The sequence below is a fragment of the Apteryx mantelli genome, chromosome 2 (assembly GCF_036417845.1).
Source record: "Apteryx mantelli isolate bAptMan1 chromosome 2, bAptMan1.hap1, whole genome shotgun sequence".
Lineage (NCBI taxonomy): Eukaryota > Metazoa > Chordata > Aves > Apterygiformes > Apterygidae > Apteryx > Apteryx mantelli.
This window is the reverse complement of record NC_089979.1, coordinates 90555705-90577187: the sequence shown is the minus strand read 5'-3', so window position 1 is coordinate 90577187 and position 21483 is coordinate 90555705. Positions and strand designations below refer to the sequence as shown.

Sequence of the window (21483 nt, the reverse complement as noted above, 5' to 3'; positions counted from 1 at the left end):
TGCTATAGTGTTAGATAGTATTTGCACCCAATCAAACCAGTTTACCATCAGGAAAGGGATACAGAAAATGTCCTAGAAAGTAAAACAGGCTCAAGCGCTATCTTGAATTTTACTCATTATTCTAAAATTAGAAAGTCTTTCAAAAACTAAGGATTTTTAAGGGAACTTGATAAAATAAATTAATCAGTTAATAAAAATTTTTGGAATTCACTGCAAATAATCGGGGATGGAAAACTGGATCTTTTGATTAAAATTGAGAAGCAGAATTACACGGAATAGATAGCCTTGATTGGGCATTTCCTTGCTTATTTTACATATTTAACCATAAAGATGGTGTATTTTAATAATTTCTTAGGTTTTTAGAAAGTAGATTACTCGTGTTGGTGTCACTTCACCTTGCTATGCTCTTGCCCAGTTTCTCATAAGCAACAGAATATCAACCAGTTTCTGCACTGACAAACCAACAGGGTTTCATTGGTTTGTCACTGGTGATATTTTTGGCTCTTTTTCATGGTTTTGTCACCACCGATTCATAAAGATGCTGCTTCTCCTCATTTGGATATCTGTTTTCAGCAGCAATTCTTCACACTTCACTAGACCAATGGGATTTTCACTGCTGTATGCTGGGCTTTCCTATGATATGATTATCTCTATCAGTTCAAGCGACTTAAAATACTGTCTAAAATCTGACTGCAGATAGTTCTGTGAAAACGTATAGTTATTCCACTATGAGGAGCATTCACATACATTCATATAATTCATCTGCTGTCATCTGTAGGGGATTCTGAATTTAAAAATACATGGATCGGGTTAACGTTCCTACCTTCCAACTCCCAGCAGCCAAGTTCTGCAGTGCCCCTGCTGCCCCCTCCAGTGTGTCTGGATTCGAGCACTCAGAGAGAAGTGTGAGGTAGGGTTTGACTATTGAAGGGTGCCACAGCATCTGGATTCCTTTGGGTGGTTCTGCACAATCTGGGAGAGGTCCAACTCCATCCCACTGTTGGAAAGTACATATCACAATGTCAACAAAGAGCAGGGAAACGCTTGAGAAGTATCTCAGTTGAAGCTATCATGTGTATGCGTGTGTGTATACAGGCATCAGCATGCATGTGGCAAGCAGCCACTCTCAACTTTAGTACATCATGCGATCCTTCACAGAGCAACCAAATTTCCAACCCAACAGTCTTTATGAATGAGCCATAGCATTGGCAAAAAGCACAGTGTTTTAGCCAGCTGACATAACAAAATCTCTTTTCACTGCGTTTATTTTTTTGGTTGTAAAGAGAAGCCTACTGAAGAGGAACATGGATTGACATATTTTAAGAGGTAAATCTACAGCTTGCAGAGGAAGAGATTTTCCTTTTTTACATACTGGTCAGACCTCTGCATTCTCTCTCTTTGCATGGGGGGGGGGGTGGGATGAGGGGGAACAGTAAGAAACACCACTGTGCAAAAACAAATCGTGCAAGGACATGAATGCTCCATTCCCCGAGAGGCCCAACAGTGACCGAGCAGCTTTCCCTGACTATACAACTTCTTCTGGCCTTTCATTGTGTCTTGTTCTGCTGCCATTCAGTCACAGAGTCAGCTAACCTTATGGTTTTAGATTGCAATTTGTTTGGCAGAACCACCTCTCACAAAACTGATTCTTTCCTCATCAAATATGGAGTTTTGCCACAAAAATTACCCTAGTCTATCCCCCAAGACAGGCAATATAAAAAATGGACAACAAGCAGGATATGCACAAACAGCATTCCTGCTAGAAACAGAAATTTATTCCAGCAGAAAGTGATTCACCTTTCTACTGGGATGCACAATGCACCTAAGCATGAAACTTCTTAAAAGAAGGAACTTTGAAGACTTTTTTGCTTTTTAAACAACAGTAATATGTGGAATGCAATTTTTATAGTATTTTAAATATGTGATTCTTAGCTATACACATAATAAACACATATTTTGCTTTGCTTTGTACAGATAAAAGGATTTAGAAAATTCAGTCTTAATACCAATGTTAAAAATAATCCTTGACTTTTTAATACAATTTTTCTCTAACATCTTTGACATGTACAGATTACATGATATCGTACAAAGTAAATCTTTTAATGCATTGGGTTAGAACTTGCTGTGATTATGTAGATAAAAAATGTGTATCATAACATTATATATCTGCTACATATCCAAAGATAGCACAGACCGAATTAATTCCTTGTTTAAATCTGCAACTGTTAATTTTCCTAGCTGATTTAATCAATTTAATCAGTTATGATTCAAACAACACAACAAAGAAATTCACACTGAGAAAGACCTAGATTCTCTCATTTTCAGGAATTATCAATTATCATGTTATTTAAGCTAACTTTAAAAATCTACATATAATTAATATAAGGGACAGCCAGTCAAGTCTTATCTAATACCACCTAATAAAGCTTAATTCATTTTAATAGGGTTGTGCTAGTTTAGTACCACTGAGAATCCAGAACACTATTTTCTCAATTAAAGTAGAACACCAACATGTAAAGTTAGTGGGACATTTAATACACATGAGCAGTTACTCAAAACCAGAGAGCTGCTCAAACATAAAACTCATTGCACTGGACAAAAGTTACTACAGTTTAACAAAATGGAATAGCAGTCCCCCGCAATGGTTGAGAAACAACAGGAAAATCACCTTCTGAAGAAAAACATCCCTTTAAATGACACTGTGATAGAGCTATGCCTTTGAAATTTCTTTTAATACCTTTCTGCTTTTAAACCAATAGGTTGATTTCACTGTATGTGACTCAGTTCTCCCTTCTTCTGCCTATAATTCATCATCTTTGCCAGAAATGACTTCTCACAAGCTCACAGAAAACACATGAAAGACTGCTTCTTATTTTAACTCTTGGAATTCAATAACTTGCACTGTCAGAATTTTTTTAAAAAACAAATCAGAAGCATCTCTTACAGGCCTCTGAGCTTGCAGTACATTTGAGCTTAACACTTTTATGAGTCCACTAATGAATGACTTGTGATGTCCAAACACACAAATTCAGGTCTTCATGTATCTCATTCTGATTTGCACGTAGTATGGAGACACTATGCAGTTGAACAGTGTTTGCATAGGATATTCATTGTATTATTTCAGGGACAAAGTATCTATAATGCATGAAATGTATCAGATCTACCCAGTATATTTTTTTGTGCACATGTGGGAGTACAGTTATTTTTTTTAACCCAAGTATCTACACTTGTACAATCTCAAGTACTGCCAAAAATCAGCTAATATAAATAAAGCTGTAAATGTGTTCATGCTGTACTGGTGCATTTAAAGCACTAGAAATCATACTTGCAGACAAATTTATATTTAACACATTTTTGTCATTCTGTCCAGCTATAAGAAAGCATTAAAAAAAAAAGTGAGACTAATTATTGCATTTTCCTGCCTTTGTTGCTACTCACTTTTGGCACAGATTGCATTAATTTATTACCAACTATGAGGGAAAATGTATGCAGGAGACCTTTTTTAAGATACTATGATACTTCAGGGTCATTGTAAGGGTGATGGAAATCTCTGGTACTGCACACGCATGTGCACGAAAGGAGCAGTAACTCCAGTGGCATTGCATAAGCCTCCTGCATTATTCTTTGGACTTGCTGCATGTGCCTAAAGCAGCTGAGTGGCAGGCAGACGGAGGGTTTAAGTGACAATCATGCATAAGATGCATGTTCTGCCTACGGTGTCCTCTTCAAAGTCATGAGATAAAGGGTGACAGAAGAGGTGGCACTGTAGCCGGTCTCTGGGCCCACCTGGGAGGTAGAAGGTGTCAGCAACCATGACTACACCTGCACTCCCTGTCTCCCATGTTTTAGCTCTCCTATGCTGCTGCATGTGTGATCTCAGCCTAACTTTCACTGAAGGGCTTAATGTTTTCTGGCATCTTCCTCTTAGCTGAGACCAGTGCCTGCAGCTGAACAGCTTGACTGTTGCTGGGGCATGCAGGATTCATACAGGTCAGAAAAGAAGCTATGGCAAAGTATATTTAAATGCCTGACCTTCACCCATGTATTTTGTCTTACCCTTCAAAAATTCATAAAGAAATACATCAATTGCCTGAGCAAAAAAAAAGTATTTTCCCCCCAAATGATACTACAGTACATTTTCTCAAACAGTGGCTAAAGCGTGGCAGAAGCTGCTTTGTAGTTCAACTTGCTCAATATTAATGAACTGAGGCTGTGTGCTAAACGAGTCTACCCAGTGAATTACTGGAACAGTTACTGTATTGTTGCAGCCCATCAGGAATGATCAATAAGCTTTGAGACAGGCTGTGGATGCAGTAGGAGCCTCTGATAAAGAGGAAGGCTGTATGCAATTACTCTTCCTAGCTTATGTTAAGGAGAAAAAAAGTCATAAACAAATATTCCTTCCAGCCTTCCCTGCTTCAGCTGAAATTACCCACATACATTGTGGTTGGAGCTGACAAACTCTTAAGTTATGTGGGCAAGATATAAATCTCTCATTTCCTGAAACTGGTGCAAAGAAAGGAAGAAAGTCAAGAAGAATAAAAAGCTGAATATAAAGATCTTTGAGAACAATAAACTTTTGAGAGTAAGGGAGTATTTCTAAGAAATTTCTGAAGTTTTCATATTACTGGAGAATTCTGAGAGGAGAAAAAAGATTGCTCACCTAGATACTTTCCCATGACACTTAATAGACTATCTAACCTCCTATTTCTCATTTTAATGAAAGCAAATCCATGTTTACAGTGTGATTATACAGAATATTAGGAAAGGTTTCTACTAAGTAAGAGAAGTGCACTCTCTATATTTGCATCTTTTGTACTGACAACCCACTCTCAAGTTGGTGGGGTTTGTTATTAAGGAATATCTCATGACCACAGGTTTTTTTCTCTTATATCAAAACAACAGTAAGTGTTTTTATTTTCAATTATTAAACATATCTATTTTCCCTTCCACCAGACTATGAGAAAAAACATCACCACTAACTACTAAAAAAAGAGCATCTGGGAAACCCCCCCAAACCAAAACCATCTTCATCAATGCCCAATGATCCTAGGCATTTGAGATAGTCTGATAATGTTGTAGCTATGTTCTTTGTGTCAGCAGTGACAAAATTTATATCACCAATTTAATAGTTCTTACCAAAGCATTTATGAAATTTCAAAGACTTTTAAACAAACATGCCCCCATAAGAGAACAGCGATTTCTCATCCTTCACATAGCTGTAGATGCAGCTGTGGAAGCCTGTGCCAGCTGTCCCCAGGCACACCAGTCCAACCATCTCCTTGAAAAAACATTGTTCAAGAGCAGAAATCTAAAGTTAAGCAACAAATACTCAACAACATCAAAAACTTACTTTCAGGGATGATGAGAACCCATACAGTTAATACCAAGGAGACAAGAATGCCATTATATAAACCAAGTCAAATTTCAGGCCGAAAGGTGATGAAGATAAATGAAGGTGCCTAATGACACAGAGTCTACAGAAGTAGTGTGGAAGAGGGCAAAATTGCTGTGATCCAGTCACATGTAGTCAGAAAAAACTGTGCGATTTCTGGATACGGTTTATTGGATAAATAATGGTAGCCTCCCGCATTTGATGCAGCAATGCTTACAATTTTGGGAAAGGTGTTTGGAATGCTTTCAAAACATCTAAATTAGAACCTGTGTTATTTATATGAAACATGAATAATTCTAAATTATACTCCAGATTAAACTATTTTTCAATGACTGTTCAATTTTTTATATTACTACATTTAGCTAAGCAAAATAATTTCATTGGATTTGAGCATTCTGTCCTTTGCTTAAAACCAGACCCCTCCCAAACAGAGCAGCAAGCAGTTCAGTCCAGAGGCAAGGATCCTTGGCACCTAACCACATCTCCTTCTTCTCACCCGTCTCCATAGGTAACTGAAGCTAACAGGCTTTGCACTACATTCCACAAACTAACAAAAACAAATTATATCTAACAGCCCTATAGTTTTAACTTTCAAAATAACTTGGTCATACAGCATAAAAAGAGATTCCCAGTGCTTATAAGATGCTTCTATATAGGCAAGCAAGAATTTAGAAACAGTTGCTAAAATGCATCTTAAGCAGTTCTCAAGACAGTAGATTTCTTGCTAAACAACACCTGGCATAACCACCTCAGACAAGACAAGAAAGTTACAAGTGAACAGAAATACCTTTCCTGAGCAGAATATACTGGAAACGCAGTCTTTCACCCCAAATCTCAGCTCAGATTATTGACTAAAACCAGCAACAATTGCCATGTCTCTGTTTCTGGGCTTCTTCATTTGGTGCACTTAAGTGTAGCATTAAAATACACTTGGTAAATAGAGGTGTCACCACACGAATAAGCGTATCTGACAGCTTGAACTACTAGCGAAACATCACATGGACGCCTTGACCAGGCAGGCCACTGACCAGTTCCACAAGTGGTACAATGCTGCTCAAAATGTGCTTTATTCTCTTCATTTGGAAAAGTTATTCTCTCTGTCTTAAGCATGCTATTTTACCTGGATTCTTCAGTTAGTGAAAGGAAATGCTTCTTTGCAACATAAACTTAAATTGCAGCTTCATTACTATAGAACAGAAGAATTTACAGCCTATTTAGCTAGGATGCTAAAGAGGGGTGCCAGTCAATTCATAATCCTTAACTTGAAATGGTGCTGTTATACCTCAAGGCTCCTGACAGAAGGTGAAAGAGGACAGGCTCATTTCAGAAGTGCCACTTCCAAGCAAAAACAGATTTTGGGTTAGATTCTGGGCTGACAAGCATTACAGATGAGGAACTCAAGAGGGGTTTGAAGCCTGTGTAAGAAAGCCAAGAAGTAAGCCTGCTTCTTCTTTTTGAGAAAAGGAAAAGACATGAAATAGTGCTAATATGTATAATATTGCATAACGTGAAGAAACCAAACCAAACTCTCTCTTTTCCTGAATTTGGACTGCGTGCCTTACTTTCCTTAATTGCTTTTGTCATAATCCTTGCCTCTCACACAGCTGAAAGAATAAATCTATTGGCAGTAGTGAGAATACTACTGGAAGTGACAACATTTTCCGAGGTGGAGAAATTTGGTTCCATCTGGAAAGTGAGAGGATACAAAGCAGAGAGGTTGATGACTACAGTGGCTGAGGTGAAGCTGGGTAACTTGCTGTGATGTGAACTCAGTAACAGCTGAACACAGGCAAGCAGCAGAGAGGGAATATACAGAACAGCTGTGAAGGAAGAAAATACAGTCCTTGGTATTTGAGACACAAATAAAGACAAATGAGTCTCACTTCTCTTTCATGAAGCCTTTAATGAAGTTTTACTTTCTGTTTTTCCATAGATAACACCAATGATCACACATACCTGCGTTACTGCAAATCTTTAGAACTAGATTTTGCTTTTTCTGGGCAGCAGACTCATGTGGCAAAGTATGTACCTCAGGAGCCTCTCCGAGCTCTGGCAAAGAATTCAACAGAGGAAGGATTGTGGATTCCTTTAATGAAACCACCATTTATCCTGAAATAAGGAGAACATTTGTTTCCTGTGATCCCAAGGGAACTTAAGTAAGTTCATTTGAAAGGTATCGTTAAGGCTTGACTATCAACCAAAGATACATCTTGTATTTGATTTCAAGTTGCAGGTTCATTTGATGTAAAAAGTTGTAGTTGGTATAAACAACTGATGTCATTAATGAATAATATTTTCTAATTTGTTCTTAAAATACCCTTAAAAGAAAGGCATGTTTTATATCACTGCTCAGATCTGTTTTTTTGTTAACAAACTTATGTGCAGCTACAAGTGAAATATATCCTAGAAAAAATGGGATAATTGTTTCTTAAAACATAAAACAGAGAAATTAACTTTTACTTTCTTTACAGAGAAAACTAATGAGAAAGCAATTTTAATATTACAGAAGGTTTCTCCTGTTTTCCGGTTTTAGAAACAAAGCTCCCCAATTGTGCATAGGATTAATTTCTGAAATATAGAGAACTATGACTTTATCCACATTGATCATTTAAAATGATAAATTTAGCATTATTGCCCAATTCCAGTAGTTTTGATAGCTAGTAGACATCTCTAGATCATTTGAATACTTTTCTTTAAAAATTAAGACCCCACAAATCCCCACATTTTGCTCCCTTCAGAAAGAGTGCAAGAAAATATATGCTTGAGAAAGCAAGTGAAAGAACTCCTACTGACTGAAGTCTACCATAATAGGAAAATCTCACAACTGAGTTCATTAAAATTTAAACATTTAATCACCTTTTTATGTAAACCTGATCTTCTGCAGAGACACAGCCAGTTTTATTATACAAGAACTCTATGGCACTGCCAAAAAAGCAAGCGACATATACCATCAGCGCATATTTTCTAGGGACATGGAATGTAGCAGGCTGTAGAAGTGGAACCTCTCCTCTCTCCTGAGGTGTCATGACTCTTGGAAATATGTGTGCCTCTTGTGTTTTGTGTAACAAGAAAGGTAAAATTTTGAAGATTATTAAAGAAATCACATAGGTAAAACAACAGGTCAAACTGATCTAATATTGGGCTGAGCACAACTTCTGTATCTGTAAATGACAATAATAAGGTGCCTAAAAAACCCCTGTTTTTATGTTTGTGAATAACTTCCCAGGCAGGTAACTTAATATGTATTGTCCAGCATGAACAATTCATTAAAAATAGCCTGAAGTTCAACCCAATGTCTTTATGAGGCATCTGGGTAACTGACTACTTTTATATCTATATTGTCTTCCATTTCTTCTTTGAGATTTCCTTCCACAGAATGCAATTTCTTGGCCATGCATAGTGTCTTAAGTGTTTCACATACTTTAAATTATTGCATCCTCTTAAGATTCCACATGTATATCTTACATGTAAAACTCTGTCAGTCACTAGAGTGATCTTCAGAACTATATCATGAGGTATTTAGGAGGATAAAAGCTTCCCTGCTGATGCACTCAAAGGAATGAACTCTCTAAAAATAGTATCACGAGGACAGCAAACGTTCTGTTGTGAGGGATGGAACAGGCAGCTGGTAATAGCTTAAGCACTGCATCTGAAAAGAGATTATGAAAGCCATTACCTGCAAAAATTTAAATTTATCAATCTTGCAGAAAAATGATGAGATTAACATCAAAAAATATGTATGCATGTGTAAAACACAGGCATCAGTCAGCACGTAGGGAGACAATGTACTGTGAAAGGACATGTGAAAACATTATCCTGGAATGTGCAGAAAGCATAGATAAGTTTAATTTGGAGAGGGGGAATTCTGACTAAGCTGAGAAACACAAGACAATGCAGTTGTTAAAGACGATTTCTTGGCATAAAACACACAAGAATGTTGATTTCTTTAAGCACGCACAAAAATAGTAAGTGGAATATTCCTGACCACAACACAGTCAAGAGGGAGAGAAAGGTTAGGTGTTTCCAGGTGGACCTGCTTTCCAGTGGGAATGAACATACTGGGGATCCTGAAAAACTACAGGATCGTCATAGAGCCAGTGAAGCAGAAAGACCATTCTTTATGTAATTGGACTAGGTGGTTTCCAGAAAGGAAAGCAACTGAATAACTGTATGTGTTTATTTTTGCAAAATAAATGGGCAAAACTCCTTGCCTTTACAACATAGCTTGAGCTGGGAGTCGAGCTCTATGCTATTAATATAAAGATGCAGTTACAGGAAGAATATTCTTCTGGTTTTTTCTCCATTTACCAAAGCAACTTGGGAGACCTTTAATGTAATTTCCATCTCTTTCTATCTGGCATGGTGATCTTGATGATAGACCTCAGTCACATTTGTTGTTAGTAGTATTATATTTAACCTGATAAATATTTTAAAATACCTTTGGCATGGTCAACAACAGTCAAAAATTACAGAGTAAGACTAATAAGCTCTGCATAAGGTGCAAATACTGTGGTCTTCTCTTATCCTGCTGAACTGGAAGAATAATAGCCACAGGTGAGAACTGGTATCCAAAGGCAGGATGGGGTAGGCTGTCTGGTTTTAAAGGAAAGGACAAGGAAAAAAAAGGGAGAAAAATCATTAGAAAAATTAGAAAATATTCCTGACCACAACACAGTCAAGAGGGAGAGATATCTCTAAGACAAAGTGGTTCTTGGCACTGCAAAATTAGTATTGGAAAGGTTTTGAAAAGGTTTCAAAACTTATTTCCTTGCTGCAGAAAAGTCTAGTGAACGTAAACCTGAAAGGAAGTGCACAGTTCTAGTCTCCTTTGGATTTTAATATTGATATTATACTCCTGAATCTGACATGAGCAGATTTTAAGAGGCTTTTACCATGCTGTATGCCGATAATGAATGATCGTAGAAACAACGTATATCTAGGACCAGGCAGAAGCATGTCTATTGAAAAGGAAAACAGCCAAAAGAAATGAGTTCTTTGGCCTGGAGGAGAGTGAAGAAGATCTTTTACACATAGCCTTTAAGGTGCACAGAAATACGACAGGAATGATGAAATAATCAGTGCTATGAAGTTGAAGGTATGAGCCAGAGATGCAGAAATCACAGAAGAAAGATGGAAGGAAAAGTTATAAAAGACTTTATACAGTACTACTGTGTCGGTAAGCAGAGCATCAAAAATAAGGAAGGTGAGTTACAGTATGACCTATTCATATTCACACATGCTATTTTTGGACCTTCACTTTGGATAACTGTAAGCATTATTTGTGGGACCTGTTAATTTAGGGACAAGGATGATAGCTTTATGGGATAAAATTATTAGTTTGCTTTGACACTTTTGATTTCATTGCAGCATAATACATGAAACTCAACAAAAGGCCATAATAAATGCAATTTTTCTGATGACTGCACTTTTCAATACCTGAATCTTAATCTGTTAATGTCCCTATAACATTTACACATTAACAGAATTTCCCTTTACAACTTCAAGAATATTTTCAATAATGGTTCATAAAATTTATTCCAAAACCCTGTGTGCCTAACTGCTGACTCAAAGGCATACTGTCTTTGAGCCATCTGAAGCAGAAATAAATGGCAATAGAAAGGAGTAAGTCTGTAGAGAGAGATGGAAAAATGCCTCCTGCCACCGTAGGTCTTTGAAAAAAAGTTTGGAAGTCATTAGCCATTGTCATTGTGTGTGTGTGCACTGATACAACAAGGTCTTCTTCTGTAATATCACTCTGTCAGCATTGCCCAAATTTTATTTAAAATGTGAAAATAAGGAAATAAATACACTTTTAAATCAACCCACCCACAGCACCTCAGATAATCTGAGGAACATATGAAGACTGTACTTCTCATAACCTTTGTTTGGTAACAACATTAAATATATCAAACTATGCGTGCTTTTTTATATTCACTTATAATCTTTGATTCTGTCCTGCACAGTTTTCTCTTAACTTGTAGAGGCAGAGTATGAGACTAACTTTGAAGCAAATACACACACACACACACACACACACACACACACACACACACGCCTGATGTTTGTTTGTATTAAGGCCCCTCTACACAGATGTGACAGTGGAAGGACAGCATAAAGTATATGCAGATTACATCTCAATTTTAAGACTTTCACTTTAAAATATAAATAGTTCCCTGTAACAGACTGAGCTGTTTACAGTATTTATTTATGGCATTCACAGTGTACCCATGACTACAGTTTCTACGTGCCACTGTGTAATGTGCAACTCTGTTAAGCAAATATATTTTCTGTAGTTATTTCAGAACTATACTCTGCTTTAAACTCTCAGCTAATTAACAATGGTAATGCTTCCACATACTGTGCATCATGCAATTTATTTCTAATACAGTGTGTTAACTTTTTATATTTTAAAGGTGGGTACTTCAACTAATTGCATGCAGCTGCAAGTAACTTTCATTACCTGATCTTGGGATTTCTTTTTCTTCTTCTTCTTCCCCCAGCATCCTGAACTTTCAGCATCTTTTCCATTGGTATCACCACACAGTAATCCATCAAGTTCATCTGTTCCCATCTGCTGTCCCTGAGATGTTTCTGCAGCTAGCCTGTATGAGAGGTTCCTCAAAATGCACACACAGTTTTCAACGGTCTGAAAAGTATGAAAAAAAAATACATACACACACACAGACACACACACACACACACAAAGTGAGAAAAAACGTTAAAATTCCTCCCTTGTTCACTCTGTATACAAAGCAGAAGGAATATCATTGATTTTTGCACATGCATTTGCCCAGCACAATTCTTTTCTACTCTTTTCTGAGTGCTTCCTAGGCAACCACTGCTTAAAAGATTCAGAAGAATTGGCAGGACCTCACACCCTCCTTTTATGGAAAAAACAGCAGTTTGGACAGTATTTTTTCATCAGTTTTTTATCATGTTTCTGAACTTCATGCTGGAGTCCAGTGTGAAAACAGAAGCTGAGGAAAAAAAGCATGATCAAGAGAACCTATGCACACACAGAACATAAGCTAACTTCCACCTCAGTGAATACAAAACGCTACAAACACAACATGGCAATAGTATTTTTACCACCAAAAACCTTTCATTCTGGTTTCAATTCTGTGAGAATTACCAGAAAATGAGGTCTGGGTTCTGTTTTGCAAGTGCTTGTAGCATAATATGGATATAAACACATCAAGTTTCTTGTGTCTGACAAATAAGACTATGAATCTCAGGAGTCTTCCTGCTTTTACTACTTTTAGCCAGGCTGCAAATAACTTGTGGCCAGTCTTTCCCTTTCATCTGTTTGTCCCCCAGATCCATTGGGCCTTCTGCATATGATGCTGTCTGGAACCCAGAAATGGAGTGAGACCCAGGGCAGGAAAAAGAGGGCATTGAGAATTCAACATGATTTCTGCAAGTCTAAAAGAAGTTTAGTTTAGACTCAGTTGAAGCCTACTCCTTTACTTGGCTCAATTTGGTTTGACTATCCCTCATGAGAAATACATGCACTTGATTTTCTGGAGGCACAGAAAGCAGGGGTTTTATACAGTGAGGTAAAAAGATGTAACTTCATTTACTTTCACATATTTTATGAGCTTATGCCAGGTATGCATTTGGCCCACAGTTTTTGAGATGACATGAAGTTTTAGAGATGACATAAAATACTGAACTCAGATTTAACTGGACAGGATTTTTTTTTTTTAATTGCTAAATTTACTTCTATACAGCTATAATGTGCAGAAATTGAAGTGTGTGTTTGTTTATTAGCATCCTAAATTTTGGTTCACCTTTTTAGGAATAATAATCGTCACAGTTAAAATTCACATCTATACCAAAAACAAATTAGCTGAGTCCACTGTGAGGACAATGTTATCTCAAACTAAAAACTGAGAAGCAAACATCTAGGCTACACATGCAACAGATACCTTTTTCATTAAGATGAACTTGCACAAGCCTATAAAGCAGGTTCAATTCACATACTTAACCAAACTTTACTCCTCTTTGATTTGTAGTTTTGAATTTAATGGGCTTTTATTTTTTAGACCTACAGGTGTTTTTAAAAGGGTCACCATAAGAGGCCTATATATGACTTCAGGAGTCTTTCTTATTTAATTGATCAAATGCAGATTAAGAATAGTAACTTTGTTAGGTAAAACATATCTAATTCATCATTTTTAATGTTTTAACTTGAAGTATCATAGCTTTTTCTTATTAGAAGTTTATAATAAACCCCACAACTTCAGTTCCTAGTGCTGCTAAGATTTAGGCATTCTTAACTTTACCCACATGAGGTGCAACTTTAGCAGCAATCCTACATATGCTTGTGAGTTCCATGCCCTCTTTCAGTGTTTGTAAGAGCAGGGACCAGAATTCTGTTCTTTGTCAACAGCAGTCTTATAAACTGTCTAATAGCACAATTATCATAGCATTTGGAAAACAAAATTTATGATTCAATTTCAGAAGTTCATTTTTTGTTACACTAGCACCATTTTTGAAGCTAGATTAAAAAGTGTTTTAGAGTCACTTATTTAAATATGCGGTCCAACTAAAATCACATTCTGCTTTGGGATATGCGGCTACAATGTTATTTTGTATTTAACTGCACAATTGCTTTATCTCATACAGTTAAAAATCTGTAAAACAGGAGGTTAAAACTGCCAAGGCAGGGACAATCATTTTTTTGTCATGTCCTCATTTTTTCTCCATATGATTTTGCCCACAGTTTTACAAGTCATAACAGCTCCAAATTAGTGTATAAATGCAACAGTTTATACTAACTATAAGAGGCAAAACCAGGAGCTTACTATGCTCCTTATTTAGACCTTTTAACAGTAAAACAATCCTGAAATCAGTCTAGTCACCTACAAAGGGATGGCTGAAAGAACAGCAGCTGAGCTGTGAGAAGGGGGTGTAAACTGACTTCCTCCCTCCTCCCCTTTAATCCTCCTCCCACTCTTCTTCCATGAAGCCTTCTAAGTTTTACCTTCTATTTGACAAGCTGAATCAGGGAGCTTTTCCAAAGCTAATGAAGCAAAAAACACCCCCATGTTTCCCGAGTGGCTCTGCAGGAGGTGACAGGAAGGGGTAGGAGGTAGCTGGCACCAGACAGCAGCTGAGTTTGCTCTGAAGTCTCTTTCAAGTGTGGTGCCTACCTTGTGTGTCGGTCTCCTTCACTTATCAGTAACTTTTATTAATGGAAGACTGACTATAGACTGCTGGGTTATGATTAAAAAACAAAACAAAACAAAAAAACACCCACAGGCCACTAGTCCTGCACTGTGTGGTACGAACCTTTCATAATTCCTCCCTCCCTCCCTGAACATATAGACAAAATCCATCCAGTTGGTTCAGGCTAGCAACCATAAAGTTCTGGAGATTTTCCCTCTCCAGTCTATAAATCCACATAGGTCTACGGACAACTATCTGTGAAAGATAATTTAGAAATACTAGCCCAGTAGGCTTTAAAATTTTGCTGTGTAGAAGGCTGCTCTCCTGCTATAAAATTCTTAGGGGATTGCAAAAGGACAAAGGTTGTTCTGGAGCAACAGCTGTAATTACTTCAGTGCCATATACTGAATGCAAAATATATTTGAAACTAGCATTTTTCTCCTTCTCTGAAATACTTTAATGTATTTCATATATTAGAAATCTTCAATATGTAACTCCTTGAAGTCATTTCATTTAAGCAGTACCTTTCACCTTTGGAGAAGTATGTTCATATTCTAGTACTTTCAGAGAACTAAAGATGTATTTTTATGTCGACCTAAAACAGCTATTATTAAAAAGCATTTATTGATCCTCTTCAAAGAAAAAGTAATGTTGGTAATGCTGTGGAATTGCCTATTAATTGCCCACTTTTTTCAACGGCAACCACTTCACTCTTTTCTGTTTGTCTTGTAAGCCCACCACACTGTTTTTACTTCTGGTTCCTACTGGGTACTTGATACTCCTGAGGTACCCTGAGGACCTGGATTTCTTTCTCCTGAAAAGACAAAGATGACAAACCTTACTATCAATTTCACTGCTCCCCAGAGCAGACTGGATGACGTAGAGCAATGCATCTGTCAGGCCATCACACTCCCTCATCCTTCTGCGGGCCTCCTCTCCAGCAGAGCTGACATTCCTGGTAAACAACAGCAACGGTTACTACTTTCACAACTTCATTACTACTTTCACAACTTCATTACTACTTTCACAACTTCATTATCCACCTCCTGTAGTAAAACATTTTCACAATTAACATACGTATAAAACATTTGCTTTTTTTCTCCTTTCATCAGTTCAGAGCTGTGAATAATGAAGACAGCTGTGAATGAGCTCAGTAAATGTAACACAGAGGGGAACAAACGGAAATTTCAGCTCCCCTGCAAGAAAATGCTGAGGCTCCGGCCAGGATGGCCCTACCTGAGCTCAAAGACTTGTGGCCCACCAGCATTTGGAGAGGGGCTGATCATTTTTCTTTCCATCTTTTTTTTTTTTTTAAGAGTAGGTTAGAGTAAAGTAGGTTTTGTGAGAAAGTGTGTTGAAAAAGTGCACTGTGTCCATAAAAATCAGGCTGTGAAAAGTTTAGAGGTTGTGCCAAAGAAGTCTGCTATGATTTGAAAAGCCCAGTAGTCAGGGCTCTTAACCTGAGAGACTAGTATTATCAAAGCATAACATAAAACACCTGATATTGCTCAGGAATGGTAATGCTTCCATCCTCTTGCTTCTCATTTTACATGAGCGTTTCCTTCTCTCTCTCATTTTGGGAGAACAGTAATGCCCCAATCTTCTCTCTGGGTAATTATATGTGTTGTTTTACATTGCAAAATTTAAAACATAAGCTTACTATAACAATTTGTGTTTCTCAGAGGGCCAGAAGGGCTTCTGAACATATTTATAAAAATGGAACTAAGACAAAATTTACTGAATGACAGTGTGAGTTATAAAGCTCAAAAAGTGACTCATAAAGAAGGACATATGTGTGAAAGTGTACATATACAGAATCTATACTGGTTAACATCAAGCTTTCTGAGAAAAACTGCATTCAAATTTGCATGGCAATTCCAGTTTGGAAAGGCTGAATTAGCAATCTTAGGAATGGGGTAAAACTTTTCAGATAAGTCTCCCTTAGCAGGAGCAGACTTCCCTCTCTTGAGGTGCTCCTCTGTAGCTCCTCTCTCCCTACTCCTAAAGTTAATACAAAGGAAGAACAGATAATACTTCACACCAGCCCTAAGTACTTAATACCAATGTATGTAAATGGGAGGGAGAGCATCGGCTCTTTGGCTTGGGGAAGAGATAAGGCACTCTCTTCCCCTTATGCAGTTGCCTTTGCATTAAAGATGGAAAGAGGACAAGAATCCTGGGAGATGGGAATGAATTTTGGATGGAGGAAGGTGAGACAAATTAAGGATAGATTTACTTTCAATTCTCTTTTTACTCTGCCTACTTCTTCCCATCCTAACCTCTGTGGGTCCCACAAAGCACCAAATAATTTTCCTGATTAAATGATCGTAGAACTGGACAATCCCTTAGTCCCTAAAAGGCAGGTTCCTAATTGATTCTGCTCCCTAAACACACATAATTTTTAATCTATACTTGCATCCCCACACAGTCCTAATTAGTTCTGCTTTCCCACACTGCTGGTCTGATAATTCAGTACTGCTCCCCTCACCTATGCAGATAGCCCCATGAAAACATACAGCCCAGGAATATGAAAAATATTTACTTTATCTCCTTAGCATACAATTGCACTGCTTTCCATTCTCCTTGAGACTGCTTAGTTAACCCCTCATCATACATCAGAAATGTCTCCTCCACAATGGCTTGCAAGTTTTGTGTTGTCCTGTTCTTTTTTCTGGCCCCTAGACTCACTGCTTCTTCTCTCTGCTGCTGCAGGAGGAACAGATGTAGACATTTCCTCCAGCTCAGGAGGAAACCCTCAGAACCCTCTTTCATCTAGAAAGTGTGGTCCAGAGAGCATCAACCGGAAAAAGTCTTCCACTGGCTCCCAGTCTAAAGTGACTGAAACCTTTCCACTTCCCCTCTGGTTGAAGGAAATCAGAAACTAGAATTATAGAGCATGATTTTCCCCAAACAGTGCCTATGCCCTGTATTTGCAGTGCTGGGGACTCTGGCTGAGATGTATTTTGAGTAGACAGTCACCTTATTAAAGGCAAGAGCTCTGCCTGAAATTCCTGAGCCGCAACCCATGTAGAAAAAGCAGTATCATGCATCTGAAAAATCCAAGGGCATGAGAGGATGTCAAGGGGCATTTGTGGACTTCCTTCTTCTGAAATTCTGCTCTTCTGCCCTCCAAGAAGATGAAGAAAAAGAAAAGGCTGTACCCAGCCCTAAAAGAATATCGCATATGGAGTGACTGCACAAATTACAATAGGAGTATGCTGAGGAAGTGTTCTCTGCACTCCACTTTTCCTTGCCCCACTAGCCAAGAAATATGTGAAATATTATTGACAATCTTTAAACAGAACTTGATGTAACATTCTGTATTAACATTATTTATCCAGGCTTCTTCATTTGCTGCTGTTACATATACCAAGTGCAAGTTTTCAAAATATACAGACTTACACATCAGTAGAAACACTTTCCCCAGACCTTTTCACAGGGGTGATTTCTCATTCTCTCTAGCATGGTGAAATGCATGCCACATTGACTCTGCAGAGCCTGAATAGACCTGCAGTCTCTCAGCTCCTCTCCAAGCTCTCCAGAAACTCCTCCTCAACAAGACAGCAATACAGACATCCTTATAGTCCCTGAGCTGTGATCTGTTTGCCTCATTTATTTCTAGATAAACAAACAATATAAGGTCTATATACAAAGTAGTACAGATATACTAGGGGGACAGCCTTCACAGAAGATGAATCTCTTAGCTCTGTCTGGAACAGCTGTTGAGTCCAGTTCCTCCATTTATCACCCTTCCCCATTATGCTCCAGTTGGTTCTAGAATCACAAGGTGGGTAAGATGAATTCCTGTGACTGCTTCTCCTTTTCTTTTAAAATTCTCCATCTAGCTTTAGCACTAGATCCTGAATACGGTTCTTAGTTACCACAGTTCTCCCCAGATCTAGTGTGTTAATTTAGATGCGAAATAGCTTAAAAAACAAGACAAATTCAAACTTCACATCAACATTTTGGCAGAAATGTTCATTTGATTATTTAAAAAGAAATGCACCCTCTTATTTAATTATTCCCATTTCACCTTTATTGAAGGAAACATATCACCAGCTCTGTAAATGATTGATAACAGATCTTTCGTGGAAGGCCTCTAATATCACCATGCTCAGGCGATGTAGTTCTGCAAGCAAGTTCCAGTTTCCTTGAGCTGCCAAAGAAAACACTCTGCCATCTTAATTTTTTTATTTCTAGCTATTAACTCCAACATGCTGTAGCTGGCAGCATGACAGGGAGTAAGACATGATTTGTCATTTGTAAATTTACAGGTCACTGTGGAAACCTTAAACTGGAGCACTGGTATTATCTACTCTCAGTAAGACGTCTCACTAAGTAAGCACATATTTTTTCTAGCTTCAGTAACCAAATACTTTTAAGGTGAAACCACGTTTTACAGATTTTCAAAAAGATATGGAGACAGGATGCACAGGTTTTCAAGAACAATTTAGTTCTCCATCATAAAAGCAGCCACAGCAAAAGTTTGATCGTCTGTTAAGGTTTGATACTTGTGGAAGTATACGGAAGTACAAATTTGTAGAACTGTCATTGGGAGCAATGTCAACACTTTGCTAAATGTTTTCATGTCCAGAGAGGATGTCTCTTTTAGACCACTGGCTTTCCCAGCTGCAAGTATCTACAGAGGCATCTGCCCTCCTTGAGTGTGCTCAGATCACATCCAGCAGTTTCACCCTTCCTGTATCAGCAACAGGTCTGTAGATTACAGATCCCCCTGCAGTTGTGTATGATAATCTTTGAGAACAAATTATCCTCTAACAAAGATGAAATTGAGATGGGTCCTCCTCTGCATGGGTCCTCCTGCATAATATCCTAAACTAGGCAAAATCAGAAGTCGTCTTTGGCAAGGAACTTCAGATGAGTCCAAAGTATAGCTTTATCCCCCAAAGTTTTGTGCAAGAGGGATGGATTTTAACAGTTTCAATCTTTTTATTCCTTCCAGTTGATATATTAGCCAACAAAAAGAGTTTTCCCAGAGAGGGGGTAAAGTTTATATAAATCAGGAACTCAAAAAACCCTCCATTAATGTTGTAGGAACCAAGTTTATGTTTCATAAGTGAAAGCCCCTCAGGAGCATAGTGAATAACTGAGTTGCAACTGAGTGGAAAAAATGCCCAAGAATCATTCTGTGAGTGAGGCAGTAGGCAGAAATTACTATTCAGCACATATTCATTGAGCTAGTGGAAAGTCCCATATTTTAACATCCAAAACATCCTTCTCCCACACTTTCCTCACCGGTATCATACCTGGAAGAGCCTTTGCAGGAGGCTGCGACCCATCTGCATATTATACTGAAAGCCTAGTCCATTCAGCTACAAATACGTGCTTGGTGCATAATTTCCTGTTATTACTAAGGCTGCACACCACGAAGAGCTTTAGTCCTGAGAGCCATCCTGGCCATCATGCAGTGGACTACAGAGATGTCAGGCTTGGACAGAAACCCTTCCTTGAGTTGCTCAGCATGAACTCTGCAATGTGCTGCAAAGTGTGTAGGGACCTGCTTGGAGAGGAGGATGTCCTAAGGCCAGGATTGCCTCAATCACCTTGAAGTACTGAAAACTACCCTGGTAATGTGTTGTGTCACCTGTCTCCAAAACAAACGTGGGTTAAAGTGAAATGAAGGAGAGATACATGACAGAAAGGTGGAGCAGGGAGAGGCAGGGGATTAGGAGCATCTATGAGAGAATTCCGGAACTGTGCAGATCCTTGAGGAGAACACCTGGCACTTCTGGTTCTCATAAAGCAAAAAGAGATTGACTCTTCAGTGTTCTCAGCACCAGTAAATACATGAAATGTGGTCTTCTTTAACTTCCCGCATGTGATTTGGTTGGTTGTTTCTTGTTTTCCTCTAAAGGACTGTCCTTTAGAGCATTCAGTGATCCCAGAAAGAAGACTGTCAAGAAGTTGCTATGTTTTCTTTTACTACTCCCAGTGTTCACTGCTTCCCGACAGAGGGAGCTGACGTGGGACTCGTTTATTGCTACATGGGGCAAATAAAATACACTGGACATGGGGCTTTGTCTACTATTCCAGACCACTGCACAACTTAACTTGCAGTATATACTTCAGCCCAGTTCCATACTCCAGCCCATACTCCAGCTCCAGCACAATGACTGACAACAAAGTCTCTTTGGCAGAACAGAGACCTTGTGACATGAGGGCATCTATAGACCACCCTCAAAGCATTTCTTAATAAAGGTTTCCACAGAGGCTCAGTTTTAGAAGAGTATATCCACCAAAACATTTGGTAGGTTGTGCCATCATCCTCAGGAATTCAAAACCACACAGAAACAGCATCGGGTGCCTGTTGGATAAGCAGATGGAAAAGCCACATCTGTAAGCAACACATCTGCAGCCTGGAGAAACAAGCTACCTTGATGCATCCAGCCAAGGGACAGAATGCAAGCTCCTCTGCTCTAGGACAAGACAACTACTCGAAATGAGCCCTCAGACTACGAAAACAACCATCAGTGAAAAAATAGACCATGGCTGAGACAGTGCCCAGGCTGCTGCTTAGAGTATGTCATTAAAACATACTCCAGTGCAGCCAGACTGTTGAGAGGAACTGTGACTGTGTGGCAGGCTTTGCTCTCCCACGCTGCTAGTCTGGCATGTATAGGGCATGAGGGTCGACATGTCTCTAGAGCTGTTGCTAAAGCTAAAAGAAAAATAAAGTGCATTTACACATCCACAGTGTGACTATGAATATGTACAAACAGCAGAAGAGTGAAATAAACTTTTGTGCACTAGCAACATACCAAAAGCACTGCACCATGCCATATGTTGTCAAGTAAGCCTCTGACTGGCCCCTATACTTGACTTTGAAGAAAAGCAATTTGAACATGAAAATCTTAGACTCATAGAACAGTTCAGGTTGGAAAGGACCTCAGGAGATA

At 38.4% G+C, this 21483-nt stretch overlaps 1 protein-coding gene across 1 annotated transcript in view; it reads right to left on the bottom strand.

Moving 5' to 3' along the window:
* The window catches only part of CTNND2 (catenin delta 2), a 723110-nt gene that overhangs the window by 81013 nt on the left and 620614 nt on the right, over positions 1–21483 (bottom strand). Inside the window, exons 13-15 of the mRNA XM_067291004.1 lie at positions 15404–15521; positions 11856–12041; positions 824–997 (exon numbers count right to left, since the gene is read on the bottom strand). Coding sequence (XP_067147105.1) covers positions 824–997; positions 11856–12041; positions 15404–15521 — 478 coding nt within the window. The remainder of the gene's footprint in view (positions 1–823; positions 998–11855; positions 12042–15403; positions 15522–21483) is intronic.